Genomic DNA, 25,242 nt, shown 5'->3' with positions numbered 1-25,242 from the left:
CTTATTAATAAAAATGTTCTCACAACAGAATCTCCATGCAAGGGGAAGTGATTTCCAAAGCTCAGATGAAGAACTTCCTTTATTAAGGGAAATACTCAACAGAACTAAATTTTCACACTGCCAGAGGGTGGTGCCATATTGCTCTGTGATGTAAAATATAAGTGTTTTGTGTGTATCTGGGTTCAAAGTCCTACAGTCTGTCCATTCTCAGCTAGGGATGAAAAGCATCACTCTTCAGAATGAGGCCAATTTTGCAGTGTCTGCTCACAATTTCCTGGAATTGGGGGAGAAAATTCACTGAGTGGGTAGAAGGAAAATTAAATATCTTGCCTCTGGTGCCTACTGGAATGCAGGGCTGCCAAGTAGATAATGGGGAGGTACACTGGGTATCAAAACAGCCCTAGGGAGCACGCTGGCACTTAGGTGAGTGCCATGTACAAAGTAGATACTCAACAAATACTAGTTCACTCAATGTAATAATGTCTCCAAAATAACATGTTAGAAATTAAAAGTTAAAGGAGGCTGGGCGTGGTGGCTCACGCTTGTAATCCAGCACTTTGGGAGGCTGAGGTGGGAGGATCGCTTGAGCTCAGGAGTTCCAAACCAGCCTGGGCAACATCTCTAAAAGATTACAAAAATTAGCCAGGTGTGGTGGTGTGTGTCTGTAGTTCCAGCTGCTTGGGAGGCTGAGGTGGAGGATCGCTTGAGCCCAGGAGGCAGAGGTTGCAGTAAACTGTGATCACACCACTGCACTCCAGCCTGGGTGACAGAGCCAGACCCTGCCCTCAAAAAAAAAAAAAAAAAAAAAAAAAAGAAAAGACAGATTTTTATAATAAAGCAAAATGTGGGTAACAGTCCTTTGGAAAATTGAGAATAAAAATATTCTAAATATGAAGTGTGTTACAACCTCAACCTAATTCTATTTCATTAGTTATATTTAACCTGCCTCCAGGATTTTAATAAAATACATTGCTCCCATATCATGTGATTTCATCTAAACAATTTTCAAAACTGTAAGCTACAGATTTCAAACTAATAAAGGATAATAGTTTAGGTTAAAAACAAATTTTAGCAGTAGCCTTGATGACTTACCTCTGTTTTACGAAGTTTTTGATAGTTCCCGCTCCAAGAAATGAGCTTTCGGTCTTTCCCACCTCCCGACACCAGTGTGCCATCTCTTAACATACAAAGTGCAAAAATGCCACCCTCATGGGCCCCTTGAACTGCATAGCTTATTCGATTTGTACCTAAACACACCAAGAAAACTATCATTAGCACATTGTCAAAAGGCTGCCTCTGCCCATTTTCTAATCTTATCTGACTTTGGTTTTAAAAGGCAATGTTGTCCGTGAGCACATCATTGCAATATGAATCTATGAAGGATCCAATTTCTAGACGTTCGCAGAGCACCAGAAAAGTATGAAATGGGTTACTTTAGAATGAAGGAAAATATGCATTGTTGAATATGCATTCTCATGGCTGAGAATGTGGGCTCTGAGTTTAGATCCCTGCTCTCTAGTGAGCTGTTTCTCTGGACAAATTGCTTAGTTACTCTACCCTCAGATCCCCCTTGGTGGAATGGGGCTGCTGCTTACCCTGCAGGATTGTTCTAAGGATTAAGTGAACAGTGGATAAGACACCTAGCGCCAAGAGCAGCAGGGATACTGGAAACGTCACCATATGTTTCTGAAATTGCATTTACAAGTCCGTCTCCACCTTCAGCCCCAACTCAAAGATCCTTGAGAAAAGGGATGGTGGATTTTCCCTTTTTTCCTGTCACAGGGTAAGTGCTCATAAATGCTCACTAGACATAACTGGACGCATGCTTTCTGAGTGATGCATCTCCCTTAGCAAACTTTGCTCAAGGACAGCAGGGGATTTGGATCTGACTTAGTTGTATGTTCACAGTTAGCACATAATTAGCTTTCAATAAATGTCTGCCAAATGCTATATAAATCAGGATAATTACTTAAATATTTTACAGACCTATAAGTAGTCATTAATTTCATCATTATAATCTGTCAGTGGATTTCCTAATAAAGCTATTTAATTCCATCATAATAGCTTGGGCTTAAAGAGCCTTTCAGAATGCTATAAAGGTCAGTAACTCTTACTATTCTCTGCTTTTTCTCTGTTCTAGTTCTATGGTTTCAAGTTACACATGCACACATGTATGTGTGTGTCTCTGTAACTTGAAATTTAATCCTACTCCTGTACATTGTATTAATAGACAATTCTTAAAGCACTCATGTTTGATCTCTTACAACATTACCAAAAACCATTGGTTTTTGGGAACTATCACTTATTACCTTTTCCCCATACTAAGATGTTGCCACTCGAATCTCCAGTAATGGTGTCACCATTTTCAGAGAAAGTCACACAGAGGACAAACTTTGGCTTTTCTTGTTTCTGTAGAATGTGGCAAAAAAATTATATATATATATATATATTTAATCCATACAGCATATATATATTCCAGACAACCTTTCATTTGTACTAATAACATCTAGATTCGCAGTGGTCCCAAGCTGGACAGTGTCACCTTCTGTAACCACTGTGCACACCTTGCATTTCTGTCCATCAGCAGAAGTTACATAACTTCTGCTGTGAGATTAACTGCTCTAAAACAAAGTGATTTCTAGCAACTCCAAGTGGCTGGGGAATCATAAAGCTGCAGATAGCAAATGGAGGAGGGTATGGCCAGGGAGAAGGGTGGGGCTATGCTGTCAGCCTAAAGGGCAGGGCCCGAGCACCAGAATAAAGGGGTCCTCGAAACGAGCTTCAGGGAGGTGGTGGCAGATGGACCCCTGGGAAGAGGTGCTGCCCCCTGGTGCTCTCACAGCCCCACAACGTCCAGACAAAAGGCACAGGAAGTCTCCATCATCCTTTGCAAAGGCAGGTTGCCTGCCTCCTGATGACTTCATCGCCCGATACTCTCTGCAACCAGTGCCACTGTGGGAGGCCTGGTGCTCCCCGGGTCCAGGTCCTTCCCTGCCCTCCACCTAGGCTTGCCCTGTCTTTTTCTTCACTTCATTGCCAGTGTTACTTACCAGGTGTGACGCGCTCCCCAACTATGTGAGGGATCCCAAGGGATCGTGTTGAGCACCACAGCCCCCAGAAAGATGCATCTAGCCAATCACAAATACCAGAGAAAAATAAAACAAAAATCATAATTTAACTTTACCTCGAATAATCCTTGCTTCTTATTAAGGGAGCTTCCTTCTAGTGTCCAAAAGTAGAGATGTGATTTTCCACAGGTAACTATGATGTTGGTGTCCGTGGGGTGGAAATCCGCAGCAAACACAGCTTCATTAGAGCACTATAGGAAAAACAGGGACTCGGATGCCTCACATCTCTTAAAACACGTAAGACACATGTAGGAAAACAAGTAAAATCTGAGCCACAAATAAATAAGAAATTCAAGGCAAGCACAATGCCTATGATTTCCCCCATTGAATCCATCTTGCTATAAACACCAAGCGTATGCTGGTGCCGGCCTTAATGCCTCCTCCTTGTCTGTCTCCCTCACTTGACAATGAGTCCTTGAGGACAGGAAGCACCCAGGAGTCCTCTGTCTAGGCCAGGGCCTCTCCCAGGGCCAGGCATGGACCAGGCATGCAGCATGCTTTGCTGAGGAGGGAGTTAGGACCAGAGGGACTTCAGAACTGCAAGCGTTTGCTCTCATCTGCTAGTCATGGGTTCCCAGTCTGGCTGATCAAATGGAATCACCAGAAATGGTAAAATGCAGATCTCTAGGCTTCGCCCCCTATCTAGTAAATGTAATCTCCAGGGAGGGCCCTGGAATGGATTTTACAAAGGTCCATTGTTCCTGGCTGACTCTGGCTGCCCGTTTCCCCAGGGAGTCTCTCCTGCGTCTGACTCCTGGAACTCTGCCTGTGGCTCAGGGACCCGGCCTGGGGTCCCATGGAGTAGATCTAGCTCTTCGGGTGTCACCTCCACCACCCTCAGCCCACACCCTAACTTCCAAGACCCGCACCTTGGCCTGTTGGATTGGGCTCTGATCACTGCTTCTATTTAATAATGCAGTTACACATTCTTGAGCCTGGATAATGACCTACCTGTGATGCCTTCTAACCTAACAACATAGCAAGAAGAACTAAAACACCTGCCTAGAATATCAGAAGGTGGGGCTAGGGCACGAACACAGGTGTCAGGGAAGAGGCCTGGTCAGAATAAAAGGTCTGCCTCCCAGACATGTAGCAGAGAAAGTTAGGTGAGTAAGGTTATCTAAGGTTGATAGATGCAAAGATGAGAAATCTGAATTCAATTCTATAAAAATAGGGATCCAATAGAAAATAGAAATAGAAAAAGGTCAGAAAGTCAAGGCAAGGGAATTTGACATATTGTGCAAAATGGATTAGAGGCAGTCAAAGAAGTCCCAAGGGGCCCCTCTCAGGAGGAGTCCTGTTGGGAAGGATTTGGGGTTTAACTTGGGGCTCCCGCTGGTCTTTCCTGAGTCTGTTCCACTTCGGAGGCACCCCTGTGCTGGTGGCCCCCGCCCACACCCGCCCCTCCCGCAGCTGCAGGTGCCTGGGCAGCGAGTGCACCTTTACACCTGAGCGCATTTCCGGGCCTCCACGCGCCATGCGAGCACACGGCAGGCGCTCGGGGTGTGTCAAGCAAATGAAAGAAACAGCCAGCAAATACATGACTGGATGAATTAAAAGGGTAGTGGCTATGAAATGAGGAAGAGAAGAATCTTACAGACATGGTGAAAAAAGGAAAAACCCTAACAGGACCTGGGGTCAAAGTCTCATGATGGGAGAGGAACTGGGGACAAAGGATTCTAAGGCGAAGGCGTCATACCCAAGGGCTGGGGCAGGAATGGGCCCTGGAGCCCGCTGAAAGGGGGCTACCACTGTGCCAGGGCGGCTCGGAATGGGAAAACATTAATGCAGCCCAAAAAAGGCTCGGAGTATGACCTTCACATCTGCCAGTTTTTCTTCTTTCTGCCAGTCCCATACAGAGAGCACATGGTCGTTGGAGTCATCCACAGCACAGAGATTGGTTCCTCCATTCTAAAAGAAAGTTATTCACAGGAAGACTATATCTGAGAATAAAGTGGGTTGAACATGATTAAAAATAAACATCAAATTTTATTTTTAATAAAGAGTCTGCTACATTGTAGTTAAAGAATACTCATCCATTGCTTCTGAGACCTGCTTTCTTTCTCTCTCCCTTCCTTTCTTCCTTCCTCCCTCCCTCCCTCCCTTCTTCCCTCTCTCTCTTTCTCTCTTTCTCTTTCTTTCTTCTCTCTCTCTCTCTGTCTTTCTTTTTCTGGAGACAGTATTTTCCTCTGTCACCCAGGTCAGAGTGCAGTGGTGCAATCATGGCTCTCTGCACCCTTGACCTCCCAGGCTCAAGCAATCCTCCTACCCCAGCCTCCCATGTAGCTGGGACCGTGGTGTGTACCAGCACTCCCAGATAATTATTATTATTATTATTTGTAGAGATGGGATCTCCCTATGTTGCCCAGGCTGGTCACAAACTCCTGGGTTCAAGCAATCCTACTACTTCAGACTCCTAAAGTGTTGGCCACTGTGCCTGACCAAGCCACTGTGCCCAGCCAAGACATGCTTTCTTGACCAGACAGAAAGAGCAGGTAAATGATGGGGAGTGAAGAAACAGGAGTTGGGGAAGAGAGGGGCCAGGGCGGTGTCTCTTCACCACTGGGTTGCATGAAAACAAGAGACCCTCCTAGAGCAGACAGTGCCCGCAGCAGGCGTGGCACAGGGGCTGTTAGCAGCTGTGAACGTGGCTGCTGCAGGGCTGCACAAGGCGTCGGCTCTGGAAGCCTGAGTACACGGGGGTCTTTTCATGTGAGCACGTGCACATGTATGTGAATACGGGTTTCTGAAGTGGTTGAAGTGGTTTAAAAGAGTGTGGGGTTGGCCGGGCGCGGTGGCTCAAGCCTGTAATCCCAGCACTTTGGGAGGCCGAGACGGGCGGATCACAAGGTCAGGAGATTGAGACCATCCTGGCTAACACGGCGAAACCCCGTCTCTACTAAAAACACAAAAAATTAGCCGGGCGAGATGGCAGCGCCTGTGGTCCCAGCTACTCGGGAGGCTGAGGCAGGAGAATGGCAGGAACCCGGGAGGCGGAGCTTGCAGTGAGCTGAGATCTGGCCACTACACTCCAGCCTGGGCGACAGAGCGAGACTCCGTCTCAAAAAAAAAAAAAAAAAAAAGAGTGTGGGGTGGGTCTGCTGAACCAGCATGTCCTAAGGAAGCCTGGAAGACCACAAGGCCCTGTCGAATCCCTGCTTGCGGCCAGGCTGCCTGCCAGCCACGTTGGGCTTGACAGAGGCGTTTGAACCAGAGCAAGTCTATCTTTAATGGGGGCTGGGTAAAATAAGGCTGAGACCTACTGGGCTGCATTCCCAGATGGTTAGGCATTCTAGGTCAAAGAATGAGATAGGAGGTTGGCACAAGACACAGGTTATAAAGACCTTGCTGATAAAACAGCTTGCAATAAAGAAGCCGGCTAAATCCCACCAAAACCAAGATGGCAACAAGAGTGACCTCTGGTTGTCCTCACTGCTACACTCCCACCAGCACCATGACAGTTTATAAATGTCATGGTAACATCAGGAAGTTAACCTATATGCTCTAAAAAGGGGAGGCATCAATAATCCATCCCTCGTTTAGCACATCATCAAGAAATAACCATGAAACGGGCAACCAGCAGCCCTTGGGGCTGCTCTGTCTATGGAGTAGCCATTCTTTTATTCCTTTACTTTCCTAAAATACTTGCTTTCACTTTATGGAATCGCCTAGAATTCTTTCTTGCGTGAGATCCAAGAACTCTCTTTTGGGGTCTGGATGGGGACCCCTTTATGGTCACATCTTTCTGGTGACCATGAAGTGACGACACTGAGGAAACTCCCAACCCAAAGGCTGACTTTGGGTAAGTGGTGGGGTCCGGTGACATCTTTCTGGAGACCACAGAAGGGACAATACTGAGGAAACCTCCGATCCAAAGGCTAACTTTAGTAAGTGGTGGGGTCTGGTAATATCTTTCTGGTGAACCCCAAAGGGATGACACTGAAGAGACCCCCGACGCAAAGAAAAATCATCTGTACACACCGAATGGCTGATTTTGGGTAAGTGGGGTGCATATACCTGGGCAAAGGACGGGATTTGGTTAGAGGCCCAACTTAGGAGTCTCTCCTAAGACAGAGTGACTTAAATGCCCCTATTAATAAAAGGCAAGGACGCTTGACAGACCTTGGGTTCCAGGCCCAATTTAGGAAGGTTAGATTCCTTCCTAAGATTTAGGGGGTGAGAGGCCCCTCTCAGTAAAGCCCCTTTCAGGTAAGAACAGGTTTGGCACTATGGGATGTTAACTGCTATTATCTTTTGATTAATCTGCCTTGCACTCTTTGCCGATGTCTAGAGTGACAGAATTAGGCATGTACAAGATCATGGGACATGGGGAGCTTTTCCCTCCCCAAAAGGGGAAATTTAAGAGCTGATGGGAATGCTGGAAAAGATCCCTTTGTTATCAACAAGCAGCCACCTGAACTTTTCAGTGTCACTGCAGTGGGCAGGTCTTTCTCTGGCCTCCCTGAGCTCTTCGCCTTCCCTGCCCTGCCACAGGCAATGCTTTTTTCTCTCTCCTTTCCCTTTCTTATGTTTTCTATTACTCAGGGCCACCATCTTGCCCAGAGACCATAAGTTGAAACTCCTGGTTGGAGGCTGGATTAACAAGGATGGGGCCAACCAGGGGCATGTTTGAGCCTTGCCAGTTTGATATCGTGTGCTAAGCTGAATGGCTAATGTCCATGTTTCGTCACACATATTTTGCTTTGGCCAGGACGGAAAAAGGTAATTTTCCTTTATGATGTGGCTTGGCCCCAGGGCTGTGGTGCAGCCAGCCAGATCACTAGGGCCGCCTCAGGGAAAGGGAACCCAGAAGCCTGCCACGCCAGCAAGAGAGTAAGAATTTCTTACCAGTCAGACTTCTGGCCTTGCTCTACCTCCCTCTCTCTATGCAAACTGGTTGAATGAATGGCAAAAATCACTGTTTATCTCCTGTAAAGTTTTGATTAAAGGGAAAAAAGGATTTGTGAGGGTAATCTTAAGCTGTAGAGAATCTGTTGTACTTTGTGTTATAAATTTGTCTTTCTATATCGTTCTGTCATAAAGAGGGGTACCATAGGATAGAATGTGGGCCTAAGACCCTGTAAGTCCACTGTTCAAGGTAGCACAGCAAACTGGTCAGTTATAAATTTTGTGGCAAGTTCCTGAAAAAAATCTGGATAAAGTTTCGCTCTTATCTTGTTTCAGGTGCTTGGGAGCTTGACCTTGTAACCATGTGGCAGTACTTTATCTTGGTCTCTGCCATCATAATGGCAGCCTGGGATCAGGGTTCAATTCCTGGTTTAGGGAATGAGTCCTTTATTTTTTGTCTGTGTATTTACATGTATTATGTGTGTGATGTCTGTATACGAAAGAGCTTTGATTAATTGGTGTAATAATAAGAGCTTAAATCAAATATTTTGTAAGAAAAGTAAAAAGTGTAATGCCTTTCAGTTCACATGACTTATGTAATTTTTGGGAAATAAAAACAATTTTACATGTAAGGTGTACAAAGAAAGTGAAATGTGTTTTGGTAACAAATTATAAGAAGGCATGGAAAGGTGAATTATTATTATTATTATTTTTTCACCTAGATTAAAAAGTTAAATTATTGTTTTAAATTAGATAGGATAAAGCTGAAAGTTAAAGCAAGTTGTCAAAAGTTTGTGAAAAATTAATCTTGTAAAAGAAATTCTGTCTGAACATATTGGCTAAAGTTAAAGGGGTATTAATCAATTTTTCTGTAAATTAAACATTAGAATAAAAGCACAACGGGTTTTTCTCTGAGCAATGATCTGCTTTTTAACAAAAATTGTAAAGGATTAATAAACAGTTTATAAAAATCTTACCTTATGGTCATACTGATTAAAATGGAATAGATTGGCCAGGCACGATGGCTCACACCTGTAACCCCAGCACTTTGGGAGGCCAAGGCCAGTGGATCACTTGAGGTCAGGAGTTCAAGATCAGCATGGCCAACATAGTGAAACCTGTCTCTACTAAAAATACAAACAAATAGCTGGGCGTGGTGGTGTACACCTGTAATCCCAGCTTCTAGGGAGGCTGAGGTGGGAGAATTGCTTGAACCTGGGAGGCGGAGGTTGCAGTGAGCTGAAATCATGCCACTGCCCTCCAGCCTGGGTGACAGAGTGAGACTCTGTCTCAAAAAAAAAAAAAAAAAAAAAAAGAATAGATTTATCTATGAGGTTTTATTAAGAATATTTAACATCAATAGTACACAAATATAAAGGTGAAATTTGGCTTATTTGGTATAAAAGTCATACAGGAAGCATTGTCAAATAGGAAATTGGCTTTCTTTGGGTTATATTTGTATAAATATGTTATTGGTATGTGTTCCAAAATTAGGTGAAACTCCTATAATTCTGATATGACTTAGTGTATGTTATTAATAGTTGTACTTGTTATGTTAAATTATTGTGTGCTCCAGGAGTAAATTTCGTTGTCAATTGTGGCTTTAACTGTGGCTGTCCTAAGACTTTTTGTTATCCACAGACAATTCTTGTCTTGTTTTGGTCCTATTTAAAAGGTGGCTTATAATCAGATATAGGCCTTTAACAAGTGCTCTTGAATGCAAGTTTCTGATTACTTTCGAAGTTGTAACATTAGAATAGAGGAAAAAAGTTTCAGGACTCTCATGGAGAGCTAAAATGTTCCTGAATATCAAGCAGAACAGGAATTAACTGCATGAACCAAACTAATAGAAGACTGAAGTCATCTTTTTTGACTTTGCTTAAAACGTTGCTGATCCTTTGTTTTTTTCAGTCAAGAAAACTTTTCTTTTGAGCTATTTAGAGCTTTTAACAAGTAAAGTACACTGCTATGAACAAAATTTGAAGCATATGTTTCTCTCTACCTGATTTCTCCAGAATTTAGAAACTATTTGTGAGTATTCCTAATTTATGGCAATATAGTTAATTGCATAATTGTAAAGAATTTGTTTTTGTTTGTAACAGGACACAACTGGAGAAACTGGTTATTTTTTTGACAGGAATGGCATGCTTTCCTTTAAGGAATCAAATTTGAATTGTAGAGTCCATAGAAGACCCTTGGGGGAAACTGGCCTTGTACCTTGTCTCCATAGTCCCTGTAAAGGGTTCCTGACCTGTGGTAAGTAAAGAATGTCATTTTCTCACAGGCCCAGGAGCCCCAAGTTATCTTGGGACCCCCCAAGAGGAGAGGAATTTACCCAACCCATAGGTATTTGAGGATATAAACCCATGGCTGGGCTTGCTTTAAAAAAGGTCTTATCTGAGATTCCTTATGGAACAGAGTTCCAGTAAAGGCAATTTAAAAAGCCTATGTGAAAAATAAATATTCTTGCTGTACTTTATACAATAATCCAGCCAAGTATATAAGACTAAGGCTTATGTTTCCAAACAAATCAGTCCTATTATGGTTTGTCTTTAGTAAAAATGGGAGACTGGAGAAATTATATTTCAAGAACTATGGTACATTTGTTATTAGATTCTAGTTTCAACAGTTGTTTTTAAATTTTTTCTGCAACTTAGACTAACCCCGCTTATTCCTGTGAACCAACCAGTGATCTCTGACTGCTGCTCAGAATAAATAAAAGCGATGGGTAATGTAAATATCTGGATCAGTATTCTAATTCTGGAGACACTGGAATCAGCTAGAGACCCCCATATCAGCTTGGTTCCAATAGTTGCCCAGTTAATAAAAAGCCTTCTTAGTTTACTTGGGATAATTTTGTTTATTTTGTTTTACTGTTGTGGAATATATTGCTGTTGTACTCTTTGTGTAGGAATACAGGATAAGCTTACTCAATGTTTTCTTAAGTTGAACACTTATTAATCTTCCAGATATCACCTTGCCAAACTGATGCTTTCTGACTGAGCTCTTCTCTACCCCAAATACAAGAGACCCTAACAGTTAGGCAGGAATATCATCACCCCTATTCAGCCTGAAGAAGTTACAGAAGATGGATCTTTGTCCCTTAACCCTTAGGATTAAGGATTCTCTTATAAAAGGGAGGGGAGAAATATCAGAGGCGTTTGAACCAGAGCAACTTGAATAGGGGCTAGGTAAAATGAGGCTGAGACCTACTGGGCTGCATTCCCAGGTGGTTAGGCATTCTAGGTCACAGAATGAGATGGAGATTGGCACAAGATACAGGTCATAAAAACCTTGCTGATATAATCACTTGCAGTAAAGAAGCCGGCTAAATCCTGCTAAAACCAAGATGGCGACAAGAGTGACCTCTGGTTGTCCTCACTGCTACACTCCCACCAGCGCCATGACAGTTTACAAATGCCATGGCAACATCAGGAAGTTACCCTATATGGTCTAAAAAGGGGAGGCATGAATAATCCCCCCCTTGTTTAGCATATCATCAAGAAATAGTCATAAAAATCGGCAACCAGCAGCCCTCAGGACTGCTCTATAGAGTAGACATTCTTTTATTCTTTTACTTTCCTAATAAACTTGCTTTCACTTTACTCTATGGACTTGCCTTGAATTCTTACGAGAGATCCAAGAACTCTCCCTTGGGGTCTGGATTGGGACCCCTTTCCAGTAGCAGAATGGCAGAGACAGACACACTGGAGCCACCCTCGAAAGAAGCAGGTAAAATTCAAGGCCAGAGCACACAAATAGCCTCAAGGAAAGTGAGGACAATGCCTCTGGGGGTCTGTTTTCATCACCAAACCCATGTGGCTAGAGATGTCTGATTGGAAGTGTGTGTCCCTGATGAGACATGCATATGACCTCTGACTGAGAAGTCCTGGGAAGCAGGAATGTTTCAGAGTCCAAATCTGTACATACACCGGGGCAGGTATCGAGTGTGTCAAATCCCCCTCTTCAACCCTGAGTTGATTCTCTACTTCCTGTGGAAGAAGACAGCAATACCCACATGGCACGTACTTACAGATTTTGAGAATGCAATACAGGTGACTGCTCGGTCAAAAAAACCTATTCCAATGACGTGCAGAGTATTCAATGTCACAGAATCCCAGATGCGCACGTGTGGGGGCAATTGCTATTTAGAAAAAAAACACAGAGCCATAAACTGTGAGGGGGATACACATGTGTCTTTACCTTAACGCTACAAGATTGCTTGGACAGTAACTCGGACTTTGTCAAAACAAAAGAGCTTTTTCTGCATTTCAGGAGTCTGCCTTTTTATGTAAATAAAACATTCCCAGGGGCTTCAGGAGGTGGAGGGCCTTGTTGATAATTTAACACTAAGGAAAGGTCTACCAAGTTTTGAAATTTGAATGGCCAATTTTTGCCAATAGTACCATGGGAACTGACACTTTAATTTGTGCATCTAAATGTGTCTGAATTTTAGAAATGAAAAAATGACAAGTAAAATGGAATCTCACATATGGGTTATTCTTTTAAAGTCTGTTTCATTGCTAAAGTGTCACCATGCCTAAGTTCATAAGATGGTCACCACCAAATAATATTAAGAGCTTAACAGACCAGGCGTAGTGGCTCACACCTGTAATCCCAGCACTTTGGGAGGCTGAGGCAGGTGGATCACCTGAGGTCAGGAGTTCGACTAGCCTGACCAAAACGGTGAAACCCTGTCTCTACAAAATACAAAAAATTAGCCGGGTGTGGTAGTGCATGCTTGTAATCCCAGCTACTTGGGAGGCTGAGGCAGGAGACTCGCTTGAACCCGGGAGGTGGATGTTGCAGTGAGCCAAGACTGCACCACTGCACTCCAGCCTGGGCAACAAGAGTGAAACTCTATCTTAAAAAAAAAAAAAAAAAAAAAAAAGAGAGCTTAACATTCTTGGGCAAAACAGGCATCAATTATGTACAAATAAGATTTAGAATTATTATAATTGGTTTAAAATCCTCTCAACTGTGTTCCTAGGTTATTTATGTTAATTTTCCTCTTCCTTAATAGAAGGAAGCATCATAGAGCAACCAGTAGATTTATCAATAAGAAAAGGTGCTGGCATTGGACCTAGTAGAAACACTAGGCAGGCGTTAGGTGAACCAGGTTCTAGTTCAGTCTAATCTCTAAGTAGCTGGGTGTCTGCAGGCATTCCCTAGGCGTCTCTGGATTTCTCTATAGGTAAACTGAAAGATAGCTATAACATTTTTCTCTGGTTCTCAAGTACCGATTCAATTTCAATACCAGAAACTGAAATATACTTTTAAGCCACTAGAGGGAGGAACAAATGGCTTACTATTCATTTCAAAGAATTTTTCTAAGGCATTTAACATTAAACCAAAAAAGATAGAAAGACCCATTCAATTTAAGTGAATTTATTTATACAACAGTGGTCTGATTTCCATTATTTCTGTTAACTCTTTTCAAGTATAAAATATTAATGGAGGTCAGGCGCAGTGGTTGATGCCAGTAATCCCAGTACTTTGGGAGGTTGAGGCGGGCGGATCGCTTGAGCCCAGGAGTTTGAGACCAGCCTGGGCAATGTGGTGAAATGCTGTCCCTACAAAAAATACAAAAATTAACTGGGTGAGGTGACGTGCGTCTGTACTCCCAGCTACTCAGGAGGCTGAGGTGGGAGGACCACCTGAGCCTGGGGGGCAGAGGTGGCAATGACCCGTGATTGTGCCACTGCATTACAGCCTGGGTGACAGAGTGAGACCTTGTCCCCCCCAAAAAAAACCAAACCAAACAAAACCGGAAAATAGCATAAGATTAATATTTAAAATCCAATGTTACTAAAATATTTTCTGAAATATGGTAGTATTCATTTTTTCTGGATGAAAACATGTTGATAAAATGTATGTACTTAAAGAAATTAGTTTCAGATAAAATATTATGCAATAACAAGCTATATAAAAGTAGCTATCAAAAAAGCTACAAGCTCCCTCTCTTAACGCCTTAAAATGCAAATTAAAGTCTTGCTGAAGTGCTTGCAAAATTTGTGCTAAAAACCTCCTAGTAGCTTTTGTGACTTGCACACAGACACAAACTCCATGGGTTAAAGTCACGACTGTTAAAGGACATTCACAGGACAGGGCAGAGGGTGGCTGAAATTTGGCAAAATGTTGTATATTCAAATTATTATTTATTATAATTTTAACTTCATTAAGTGTTTACCTTCATATTTTTAATGCTTATCATATAAATAAACATTTTAAGAATCTGTGAATTCTTTGTTCAGAACAATGCTATTTAAAAATCTGATGAAATTAAGATGAGCTCCAGGGATTTTTAAGGTCACAGTAAGTCTTTTTTTTTTTTTTTTTTTTTTTTTGAGACTTAGTCTCTCTCTGTCACCCGGGCTGGAGTGCAGTGGCATGATCCTGGCTCACTGCAACCTCCGCCTCCTGGGTTCAAGTATTTCTCCTGCTTCAGCCTCCCGAGTAGCTAGGACTATAGGCATGTGCCACCACACCTGGCTAATTTTTGTATTTTTTGTTTGTTTGTTTGTTTTGAGACGGAGTCTCGCTCTGTCGCCCAGGCTGGAGTGCAGTGGCGGGATCTCGGCTCACTGCAACCTCCGCTCCCAGGCTCATGCCATTCTTCTGCCTCAGCCTCCCGAGCAGCTGGGTCTACAGGCGCCCACCACCACGCCCAGCTAATTTGCTAATTTTTTTGTATTTTTAGTAGAGACGGGGTTTCACCATGTTAGCCAGGATGGTCTCCATCTCCTGACCTGTGATCCGCCCACCTCGGCCTCCCAAAGTGCTGGGATTACAGGCGTGAGCCACTGCATCCTGCCACACAATAAGTCTTCTAATTTACAATAAAAAATTCTAGTGAGGGGTTCAGAAGTTTTCAGATACCATAATTATATCTAAGCAGCCTTACTCAGCAGCACAATGTTTTCTAAAAATTACTTTGTGTTACCAGTTTATTATGAAACAATGAAAAGGTAACGTAACTCACTTTTCCATCCTTCGATGTGCCTGCGACTTGTCCTGTTGCTATCGTGATCCGGTCAGGATGAACTGCTAGGCTAACAAAAGGGTATTTATAAAACATCTACATGTCACAGGTAAGTTTTACTTTTCCCTTGCTCAAATATTATCTAGTCAAAAATTTAAATATAAGAAATATGTAATGCCTAACTTCTTACAGACTCATGACAAATTCTCTGAGCACTACGACGTTAGGAAACAACTAGTGCCTAATTCATTTAATCTTAATTCCCTTATTTCTTCTTAAGAATTTTCAAACTTAAGGAAAAAGCATCCTCTGCTGGGAAAATACCATTTCAACCTCAGGACCACTACACTACATCAGTCTACAATCTTTATTAAAAAGTCATGTTGAGTACGTAAATAGGAAAGATGCCATCTTTCGCCAACAGGATTTTTATCATTGACCAAGGAACCAGGACAAATATATAAATCCATCTCTTCACACATCCATCCTTCCAAGATACGTAAAATGCCTACCAAAAGCTATAAATGAATTATGGGAAGAGCCCACTCAGCCGTAAACCTGAGGCAACATGTTTTTATGTTTACCAAAAAATAAAGACCCAAATTAGAAGCCTTTAACACATGATGTGTTAAGAAGGCCTCCAAAGAGGTGGTGCTCTTAGTTGAAACAATGCGGTCCGTGAAGCTCATGTGTTGGTGAGGCTGGAAAACTAAACATGAGAGGTGTCTCAGGGAGCGCAGCAGCAAGCGGACCACAAGGAGACCACACAGAAGAGCTCTCCCAAAGACCGCATTTCCTCAGACCCTCTTCCTTCTCTTTAGTTATGTCCCAATACTGACCGTGTTCTGCTAATGCTCTTTCCACCTGTGCAACGGGAATCACATTTATTTTTATTTTTTTTATAGACAGAGTTTCACTGTTGCCCAGGATGGTCTGGAACTCCTGGCCTCAAGCGATCCTCCCACCTCGGCCTTCCGAGTAGCAGGAATGACCTGTTTCAGGACTTACCACTTCACGTCATCGTTGTGGCCAGCGTAATGCCTCTGCAGTTGCTCCTCCACATTGTATAACACCACCACAGACGCGATGAAGTAGACGGTCTCTCCCGTCGGAAGCAAGTACAGGTTGTTACGGCAGTCTCGACCCCTGTACCCGTAGCTTTGTGGATGTCAAGACAAATTTTTTTTTCCCTTTAAGAGCTGACAAAACATCAGCTTTATTCAACAGGCACAGGCAATAAAATACCATATAACTATTACCATCAGCGTCACTAATTTAAATAACATTAAGTGCAAATATTCGGTGACGAATACATGTGACCCCCAAAAGGCATGCAGTAAAGTTGGAAACAGTCATTGATGTAATATGAATACATATTTTTACAAGGATTTGGTTTTATTTTTAGAAAGCTATTGAGTCAATTATTAATTTTTTTACTGTCATCAAGCTAAATTTTTACTAAAAAATTCCTTTTTTAAACATGGTAAAAGTACTTACAAAGGGTACAAATGACACACACACGTGCACACCAACATGCATAAAAGGTAAAAAAAAAAAAAAAAAATCAGGCTTCTCAGATCCTTTGGGGTAAGAATCCCTGTTAAAACTTTCGCATTGGCCGGGCGCGGTGGCTCAAGCCTGTAATCCCAGCACTTTGGGAGGCCGAGACGGGCGGATCACGAGGTCAGGAGATCGAGACCATCCTGGCTAACACAGTGAAACCCCGTCTCTATTAAGAAATACAAAAAACTAGCCGGGCGAGGTGGCGGGCGCCTGTAGTCCCAGCTACTCGGGAGGCTGAGGCCGGAGAATGGCGTGAACCCGGGAGGCGGAGCTTGCAGTGAGCTGAGATCCGGCCACTGCAGTCCAGCCTGGGTGACAGAGCGAGACTCCGTCTCAAAAAAAAAAAAAAAAACTTTCGCATTATACTTCCAAACCTTGAAAATTATTTTGAGAACAAAGTATCACTTGAACTTGGATGTAAAAAGTAACCTGGCAAAATGCCAAATAATGGCCCAAAAATGCCATTTATTTAGAGCAAATTTCATTGCTTTACATCTTCTAAAATATGAACAGGAAGTAGGCTGAATAAATGTTTTGAATAATGTTTTCCAGATGTGATACAACCGTTTAATAAACCACTACTGACTTAAAGACAAGCTGAAGCACTTCAATTTTATGTATCAAAATAGATTCCAAAACAGGTGCAGGTAAATGCCTATGACATTTGAATTTGAAAAAAAAAAGTATTTTGGGGGAGAAATTTAGGTACAGGTGGTAATTTTTTAAAATTTCTTAAGAATATGATTCCATAATCACAAATAGTAATTATTCTAAACGAAGTCACAACAGCTTCAATTTAAACCAATATCTTATAATTTGTGTTCCACGCTTCGCATTAAACAGGTACTCAATAAATATTTGAGGGTGAAAAAAAAATTTTTTTTTTGCCTTAAAATCTGCATAGACTGAAAGGTGGTCTCTGCAGGCTTCCTCTAAAGTAATAAGAACATGGAAATAAATGGAAAAATAATCAACATTTAATTCACCTTTTTCACAGTTTCTATTTTCTTATCTTTCAGTTGTTTTTTCTCCTGGAAGCTTACTTTTCCAAACCTCATGCAATGAAGCTGCCAGCACCTCTGTTTAAAGAACGTTAGTTATATGGTGATTTAGACTTTTGTGGGCTATATTTTTGGGGAGCCTTTTTGATTGATATGAATATATGTATTTTTGCAACAGGGACTTGTCATGTTACCCAGATTGGACTGGAACTCCTGGATCCTTCCACCTAAGCCTCTTATACAGCTTGGACTATAGGGGTGCATCACTGTAGCTAGCTTTCTTTTTCTTTCTTTCTTTTTTTTTTTTTGAGATGGAGTCTCACTCCATTGCCCAGGCTGGAGTGCAATTGCGCCATCTTGGTTCACTGCAAGCTCCACCTCCCGGGTTCACGCCATTCTCCTGCCTCAGCCTCCTGAGTAGCTGGGACTACAGGCATCCACCACTATGCCCAACTAATGTTTTGTATTTTTAGTAGTAGGATGATATCTACATGGCATGTCAATTTCATTTACGTCATTCACTTGACTCCCTTCATTCAGTACTTTGGTATTCATATTTTTCTATCATCCCTTTAGTCAAGGTCACACTTGAAGTTAGGCCACACTTGGTTTAAGGGGAGAATGCTAGTCCTCGTTTCAGGGTACCTCTCTTTCCTTGGGTTTAAAAACTTTTTTGCCAATGTGGTTTACTTTCAATTTTGGATACTCCCATTTCCTCAATCATAAGGACAATATTTTCTTGCATTGTCACTGTTGTTTCCTTATAAATATAGATAGTGCCTAGTTTTCCATCTGTCCCCGAAAAATTGACTAAATATATGATAGCTCCTGTTAAAAATAATTGGCTTTTGACCAGGCATGGTGGCTCATGCCTATAATCCCAGTACTTGGGGAAGCTGAGACGAGCAGATTGCTTGAGTCCAGGAGATCAAGGACAGCTTGGGCAAAACAGGGAGACTCTCTCTCTTAAAAAAAAAAAAAAAAAAAAAATCAGTTCTCATTAGAATCTAAAATTCTACCCATTCTTGATTATTTTCACTGTTTGCTTCTTTATATATTTCTAACTACTATTGTCATTCTTTCGGAAAGAATAAAATTAGCACCAGCAACTAGTGATTCATTTTCTCCTGACAAAGAAAAAATCACTCATACAATCATATAACATCTTCATATTTTCTTTTCAGGAAAATAATGAATATGTATTTGAGCCAGAACCACAGCTATTTCATTCAGGAATGGTAAGTTGGTTCTCCTGATAATAAGCAGCTCTTATGAAGCTCTTACTTTGTTAGAACTCTGTAGGTCTCTAACATAAGGTCAATTTTGTTACATTAAGTTTTCAAAAGTAACAATAAAACTTTTTTCTTTCTTTTTTTTTCTTTTTTTGAGATGGAGTCTTGCTCTGTTGCCCAGACTGGAGTGCAGTGGCGCCATCTTGGCTCACTGCAAGTTCCACCTCCCGGGTTCACGCCATTCTCCTGCCTCAGCCTCCCGAGTAGCTGGGACTACAGGCACCCATCACCACGCCCGGCTAATTTTTGTGTTTTTAGTAGAGACGGGGTTTCACCTTGTTAGCCAGGATGGTCTCGAACTCCTGACCTCGTGATCCGCCTGCCTTGGCCTCCCAAAGTGCTGGGATTACAGGCGTGAGCCACCGCGCCTGGCCTAAAACATTTTGTTTTTTAAAAGTTTAAGAGGACTTAAGTTTTATGCATTTCTACAGTTAACATCAAGCATTGATTGACCGATAACTTCACGTGAGACGTAATCAGTGAATAAAGGATACACCCATTCCAGCTTGAGTCTCTTGGTTGGAAGTTCTACTTTTGCTTCCAAGCTGTAAGAATCCACTTGATCTTTGGGCATGTACATGGTAACAGGGCGTCCACGAAGAAACATTTTTACATAGCCTTCTTCTACAAAAAGAACAAAGATGTCAATAAGATACCTCAGTGCCCAGCATGCCTGAAAACAAATGCTTTATCCTCTCTAGCCTTTCAGTGTAAAAGAGAAACTTTTACCCTTCTGTCATTTCTAATTGATATCCTAGGGAAAAAAGTAACATATAAGTAAACAGTTTGAAACACAAGTTTGCATCTTGTTTGCTTTTGATATTCTGTTTACTTAAGTACATGAGATACCTATGAAATTGTAAAAGGCAGGAAGGAACTTGGTTCCAACAATGATTTTCCATGAGATTTTACTGCTTACACTTTCTTTTATCATCAGGAAGGAAAAAAATACCACCCCCAAACTTCAACTAACACAAGAAATCCACTTAAAGTTTTTGAGTTCAGTGTATACACAATCTCAATATCCAAATTCACAAATATTTTTCAATATTTAAATGCATTTGTTATATTGCAATGTAAAAATATATCTTTATTTTTATTTTATTTATTTATTTTTTGAGATGAAGTCTTACTCTGTCGCCCAGGCTGGAGTGCAGTGGCGCGATATCGGCTCACTGCAAGCTCCGCCTCCTGGGTTCACGCCATTCTCCTGCCTCAGCCTCCCGGGTAGCTGGGACTACAGGCGCCCACCACCGCGCACGGCTAATTTTTTTGTATTTTTAGTAGAGACGGGGTTTCACCATGGTCTCGATCTCCTGACCTTGTGATCCGCCCACCTCGGCCTCCCAAAGTGCTGGGATTACAGGCGTGAGCCACCGCGCCCGGCCTATGTATCTTTTAATTGAGCAATTCTTTCAAGTGTAAAGAACACAAAATCAGCAGAAGTGCATGCTAGGATGCAATGCAAAAAGGAAAATGCTCATAGAAAATCTAGAAATGGAAAACAAAAGAACAAAAGACCCATTAGAGAAATCTGGATGAAAAACTCTCTAGAATAAACATTTCTATAATAAAATAACTTTTAATATTTCAATAAATTATAGGGAAAAGTAAGTATCAATAATATATCGACACAGGGTAACTCCTAGACCTTAAAAAGAACATCTTGGGGTGTTCTGACTGGAGTTCTCATGATATGATAAGGGCAAAGTAAATGTCTTGTCAGCTCTGCTCCTTGTGAATTCCACTCAGATTCAGAACTCGCTGAATTCTGAAATTTCACTGCAGATTAAAGGACGTGGTCTTAATGGTATTTAAATTGGGCAGTTGGAACCAGGGATACCTGTACACAACTCAACAGAAAAAGCATCCCCAGGGAGGAAATTGGCGAGGAACAGTTAGGAAATAATTATAGTACAAATTAGTTTTCTAAGTCTTATTCTTAAAGATTTTCAAACAATGCCACATGCAATATTACTTAAAACTCAAGAGGGCACCCCAGTTTCATGTTATTGTGTGCATGCGCTTCAGGTCTTAAATGCATGCATGTGACACACTCTTCACACTGCATATTAAGACTGACGTTGAGTGAGTCATGAACGCGATCATCCCTGCCTATGTGTGCCAGCCACTGCGTCCCACGGATCCTCCCCTTACAGTATCTCCCACGCTGGTGCCAATTTCCCCAGGTGCACTGGGGCCCCATCACCACAGGCTCTCTTATGGCTCTCCTGGGTCAGTTTACACACTGCTGCCAAACCCACCAAGGCCCAACCAGGTTTTATGGAGCTCTTCCTCCATGTACATTTCTTCACCTGCTCTCTTCCTTGCTGGATCCAGCAGGTCTAAATGCCCTCCTGGGCTCTCACTGCACAGGACCTCATCTGCCACAGACACCCACAGGGATTCTCCTCTGGGGCCAGGCGTGTCTCTTTGCACTCCCCTATACCCGGTTCTGTCTGTGCCACCGCTCAGGCTGTCCTCCTCTGATGCTTCTTCCCTTGCTTAACCCTCACCCAAATATAAGCTCATCAGGGGCTGTGTGGCTACCACAACCAAAGAATCTAAAAGCACCCAAAAGATTGACATTCTTGAAAAGAGGGGCAGGAGACTGGAGTTGACAGCTAAATGAAAAGGGATTCTAGCAACTCTCTTTGTAAGAGAATCAATCCTGCCAGGAAGCTCGCAGAATGTAGGTTAGGAATAAAGACAATATAATGCTATTTCCACAACACATAAAAAAGCACACTATGGATGTATATAACCAATGTCTATGAAATATCCACCTGAGTCGCTCACAGGCATGTGATGATTAAGAATCCTTAGGACTGAGCTTACTTACTGCACAATTTTAACTTACTGAACTAGGCAAAAAAAGCACTGAAGTTGGCCTTGGCACTGTTTTGTACTGGTGATTCAGACAGGCTACATCTAAAACCAAAATGCAGCCAGGGAAAGCAGTGTTCGTTCCAGGCAGGTTAGGATAACAGCACACACGCCACCAAACCCAAAGGCGCTAGTGGGAAGAGGCCAGCAGCAGTGCATGGTACCAAGTCAAACAGTGGGACATCCAGGGGTGGCCCTATAGCTCTCTTAAGGTTTATATAGATGAAAAAAAATTCCTGCAATCAGCCAATAACCAATTGGGATCCAAATTACAGCCACTTATTAAAGCCCATCCAAGTAAATGCTCAGGGATGCGTTTAACTTAAAATGAATCGAAGTGGTTTGCAACACAAAAACATTTTCATACAAGGAGAGCATCTGTTTGCCTGTATGAAAAAGGTTTCTGTAGCCTGGGTAACAGCTTTGCTCAGAGAGCTATGAGGTTTCAGAAATGCTGCCTACCTTTGCAGTGTGTCACCCGGCGTTTCCCTTGTGATTTCGGAGACAGAGACAGAAGGGCTAGACAAAGAGACGGTGGAGTACTGCAAGTGTGGCTGGCCTGCCTGCCCAGAGCCCGGAGCCCTCACTAGCCCACAGGCCAACACCTGACCTGCCCCCCAATCTTAAAATCTGGACACAGTTCAGGGATCCTGACAAGTGCGCTCACGATGTGACCCTGCGAGCTTACAGCAATTACATTTTCAGTGAGTAGTTTCATGCTTCCTGAAAATGAAATGAACACTAAAGCACATGCTGATAAATACAAAACTTTGACTTTTATGTTTTAATTCTGAACTTAGGAAAAAAACTAGAACAATTAAAATTAAATGAATGTATTTAATCAATTACATACTTGTCCTTTTTTTTTTTTGCATTTTAAATGCATTTCTAAATAAGGTTAAGATGCTATACAACAGCATCTACCTTATTACAAAAGGTGTTAAAAAAGATATATGGAAAGATATACATGAACTATTAGTTTGCAGTTTAGGAGATCATAGGCAGAAAAAGAAAAGCTACTTTTAGACAGTTATGTAACTTGATGCATAAGAAACTTTCCCCTAAGAGAAATGCAAATGTTGATAACAGAATCCAGTTAGTAAGGAAGGAATAACCAAGGCAACAGACACCTTTTAATCTAGAAATTCCATCATGGCATAGGTGGTGGCATTCCACTCTCCTCCTTATTGGCATGTCTTACATTGGTTTTGGAGAGGGTAGGTGAAGGGTTTGCTCTTTACGACTGTTTAAAGGCAGTCTCACTGTCACTAGCTGAGCCATTCAACCGCCACGTACAAAGCTGACAGCACCCATCTGATCTGCACAAACCAAAGCTCCTGTGTGTTCCAAGGCGGCCCCTGAAGCTGGCTACTTCTTTTCTGTCCCTTGAGTTCTGAGGAAATGAGTGAGGGGTTCCCATACAAAAATTAAATCAGACTTACCTGCACTGAATACAGGCTCCTTGGGTTTGCTGTGAAAATAAACCAAAAACAGTTTTTAAAGGGCACTGTGGGTGTTCAATCTCATTCGCTTCAGACCCCACAGCCACGGCTGCAGTAGTCTGCCACACAAATGCTGCATAAGTTAGACATGTTAATAAGAAAAACGCAACCAATTTCACTGCAAAAAGGAACACACATAAACAACCATAAACAATCTCGTAGGTGCAAGAGACTGCACTCCTAACTTTATCACCAAACTTGGGCTTTTTATGAGTGCAAATAAGTGTTTCGGGGAGGAAAAAATGTGGCTAATCAAGATGGGAATGACCCTGTCTAAATGTGTAAAAAGGGTTGTTTTTATTCCCCACACTCTTCTGACAGATTATTTAAAGAACTTATTTAAAACTAGCACATTCCTGACAAAAGATCTTTTGGTGAGGCCTTTTAGAGCTCACCTCCTAAGCGGATTGCTGTTCTAGGAAGACAAGTAGGTGAGCATAAGGTAGAAAGAGGAGAGGGGAACACCAGGGTCTGGTGCCCTCCAACTCAGCCATCTCTCAGGAGAGGTGGGGACACCCCTGCTGACTTCAGTCACCCTGGGCACCCACCATGAGCAGGTGAGACCACCCCATGGCAGTGCTTGGGAAACCAAACTCAGGAATCAGTCAAGGACAGACAGCTGCAGACAGACTAGACATCTCTAGGAGCAAGTACCCCACAGGAGAAACTTCCACGAGCGGTCCCTGGGGGCACAAGGAGAGGCGGCCGCCACTGCAGACCCACTACTTCCTGCCAGGGGCACTCCTCCCATGACACCATCTTTGGGGAGATGGCACCATCTCCATTCCAGACAGGGACAGGGAGACCCAGGGAGCTCAGGGAGGGGGGTGACCCCTTGATCTCAACTTTGACTCCAAAGTTCATGCTTCGCACCACTTAGCTTCCCTGACTTCCACCTGCTTTAAGATACAGAGGGAGACACAGGAAGTAAATGGACGTCAAGGGGCGCATTGCTTTTACCATAGTGCCTTAAATGCTGCTAGGAGCACATATGCATTTTGTGTGTGTGTGTGTGTGTGTGTGTGTGTGCGTTTAAAACAAAAACTTGAGCAGATATATTCCTAATATTACTCCTCAATTTTTGACTTGAAACACAATGAAAAACAACAGGAATAAAAACTATCCTTAATCTCATGATGTAGTAAATAATATTGTATATTAATATTCTTGATTTCCAGACAATTTCATGTAGCACATGGAGTGGGGCGGGGGAGCCTACTACTTTCCTGATGCTTTAGAAGTGGTTTACTTTGTTCAAACGTGTTTTAAGTAGTTTTATATTAAGTTTTAGCTTCCTATACTCTAAACTATGGTCATTGAAAATACTACTATAAAGGCATGGCACAGCCTTTGAACCTAAAAGCCTGGGTCTTACATTGGCCTACAAGGCCCTATCCAATCTCCACCTAACCCCTGTATTCTTCGGAGCTCATCTCCCTTCACTATATTCCCTGCTGTTCTGGGAACCTGGTCCAGCAGGCTCCGTGTCAGGCGCTGGCTCACGGTCCCTCCTGGACCATCCTCCCCGAAGTCAGCCACTCTCAGGCCACCGCTTTAGCCGTGTGTATGGCTTCACGTTCCCTGCTCCATACTAAAACTCTCCTCAGGCCCTGCTCGCCGCAGCCCCCGCCCCTCCTGCTTTATTTTTCTCTACAGCACTTATTTGCCCCCTGCCTTCATTTTGTTTCTCCCACCAGGAGGCAATGCCACAGGGGCAGGGATCTTTCTGTTCATGACTGTATTCCCAGGGCCTTGGACAGCAGACAGCGGCTGCCCTGGTGTGAGGCCTGGAGCTCCTGTGGAATTCCTCTTGGTTCTCCATCTTCAGTCTTCAGCAGGCCCCCAGGATCTGTGCCTGGTGGGTGGTGGTGGGGTCTGCTCTCAGCAATCCTGCCTCTCCCTGGGGCACAGACAGCTGCTGCCTGGAACCTGGTCTGGGGCTTGGTGTGCAGATGGAGTTTCTCTCCGTCCTCCAGGTCCCCAGACCTCACTAAACACCCATCCCTCAAAGGGCTCTCTCTCAGCTTTCCTCATCCTTCC

At 42.7% G+C, this 25,242-nt stretch overlaps 1 protein-coding gene across 4 annotated transcripts in view; it reads right to left on the bottom strand.

The window, feature by feature from the left end:
- Positions 1 to 25,242, bottom strand: part of EML1 (echinoderm microtubule associated protein like 1) — a 174,635-nt gene that overhangs the window by 30,031 nt on the left and 119,362 nt on the right. For all 4 annotated transcript variants that reach the window (XM_025392377.1, XM_025392376.1, XM_025392375.1 and 1 more), the window contains 9 exons: positions 23,143 to 23,171; positions 19,309 to 19,438; positions 15,967 to 16,116; positions 14,959 to 15,028; positions 12,010 to 12,120; positions 4,944 to 5,039; positions 3,185 to 3,319; positions 2,310 to 2,409; positions 1,093 to 1,247 (listed from right to left, as the gene is read on the bottom strand). In XM_025392377.1, coding sequence (XP_025248162.1) covers positions 1,093 to 1,247; positions 2,310 to 2,409; positions 3,185 to 3,319; positions 4,944 to 5,039; positions 12,010 to 12,120; positions 14,959 to 15,028; positions 15,967 to 16,116; positions 19,309 to 19,438; positions 23,143 to 23,171 — 976 coding nt within the window. The remainder of the gene's footprint in view (positions 1 to 1,092; positions 1,248 to 2,309; positions 2,410 to 3,184; positions 3,320 to 4,943; positions 5,040 to 12,009; positions 12,121 to 14,958; positions 15,029 to 15,966; positions 16,117 to 19,308; positions 19,439 to 23,142; positions 23,172 to 25,242) is intronic.

Source organism: Theropithecus gelada, chromosome 7b (assembly GCF_003255815.1).
Source record: "Theropithecus gelada isolate Dixy chromosome 7b, Tgel_1.0, whole genome shotgun sequence".
NCBI lineage: Eukaryota > Metazoa > Chordata > Mammalia > Primates > Cercopithecidae > Theropithecus > Theropithecus gelada.
Note: the sequence above shows the minus strand (reverse complement) of the source record. Positions and strands in the feature narration are given on the sequence as shown.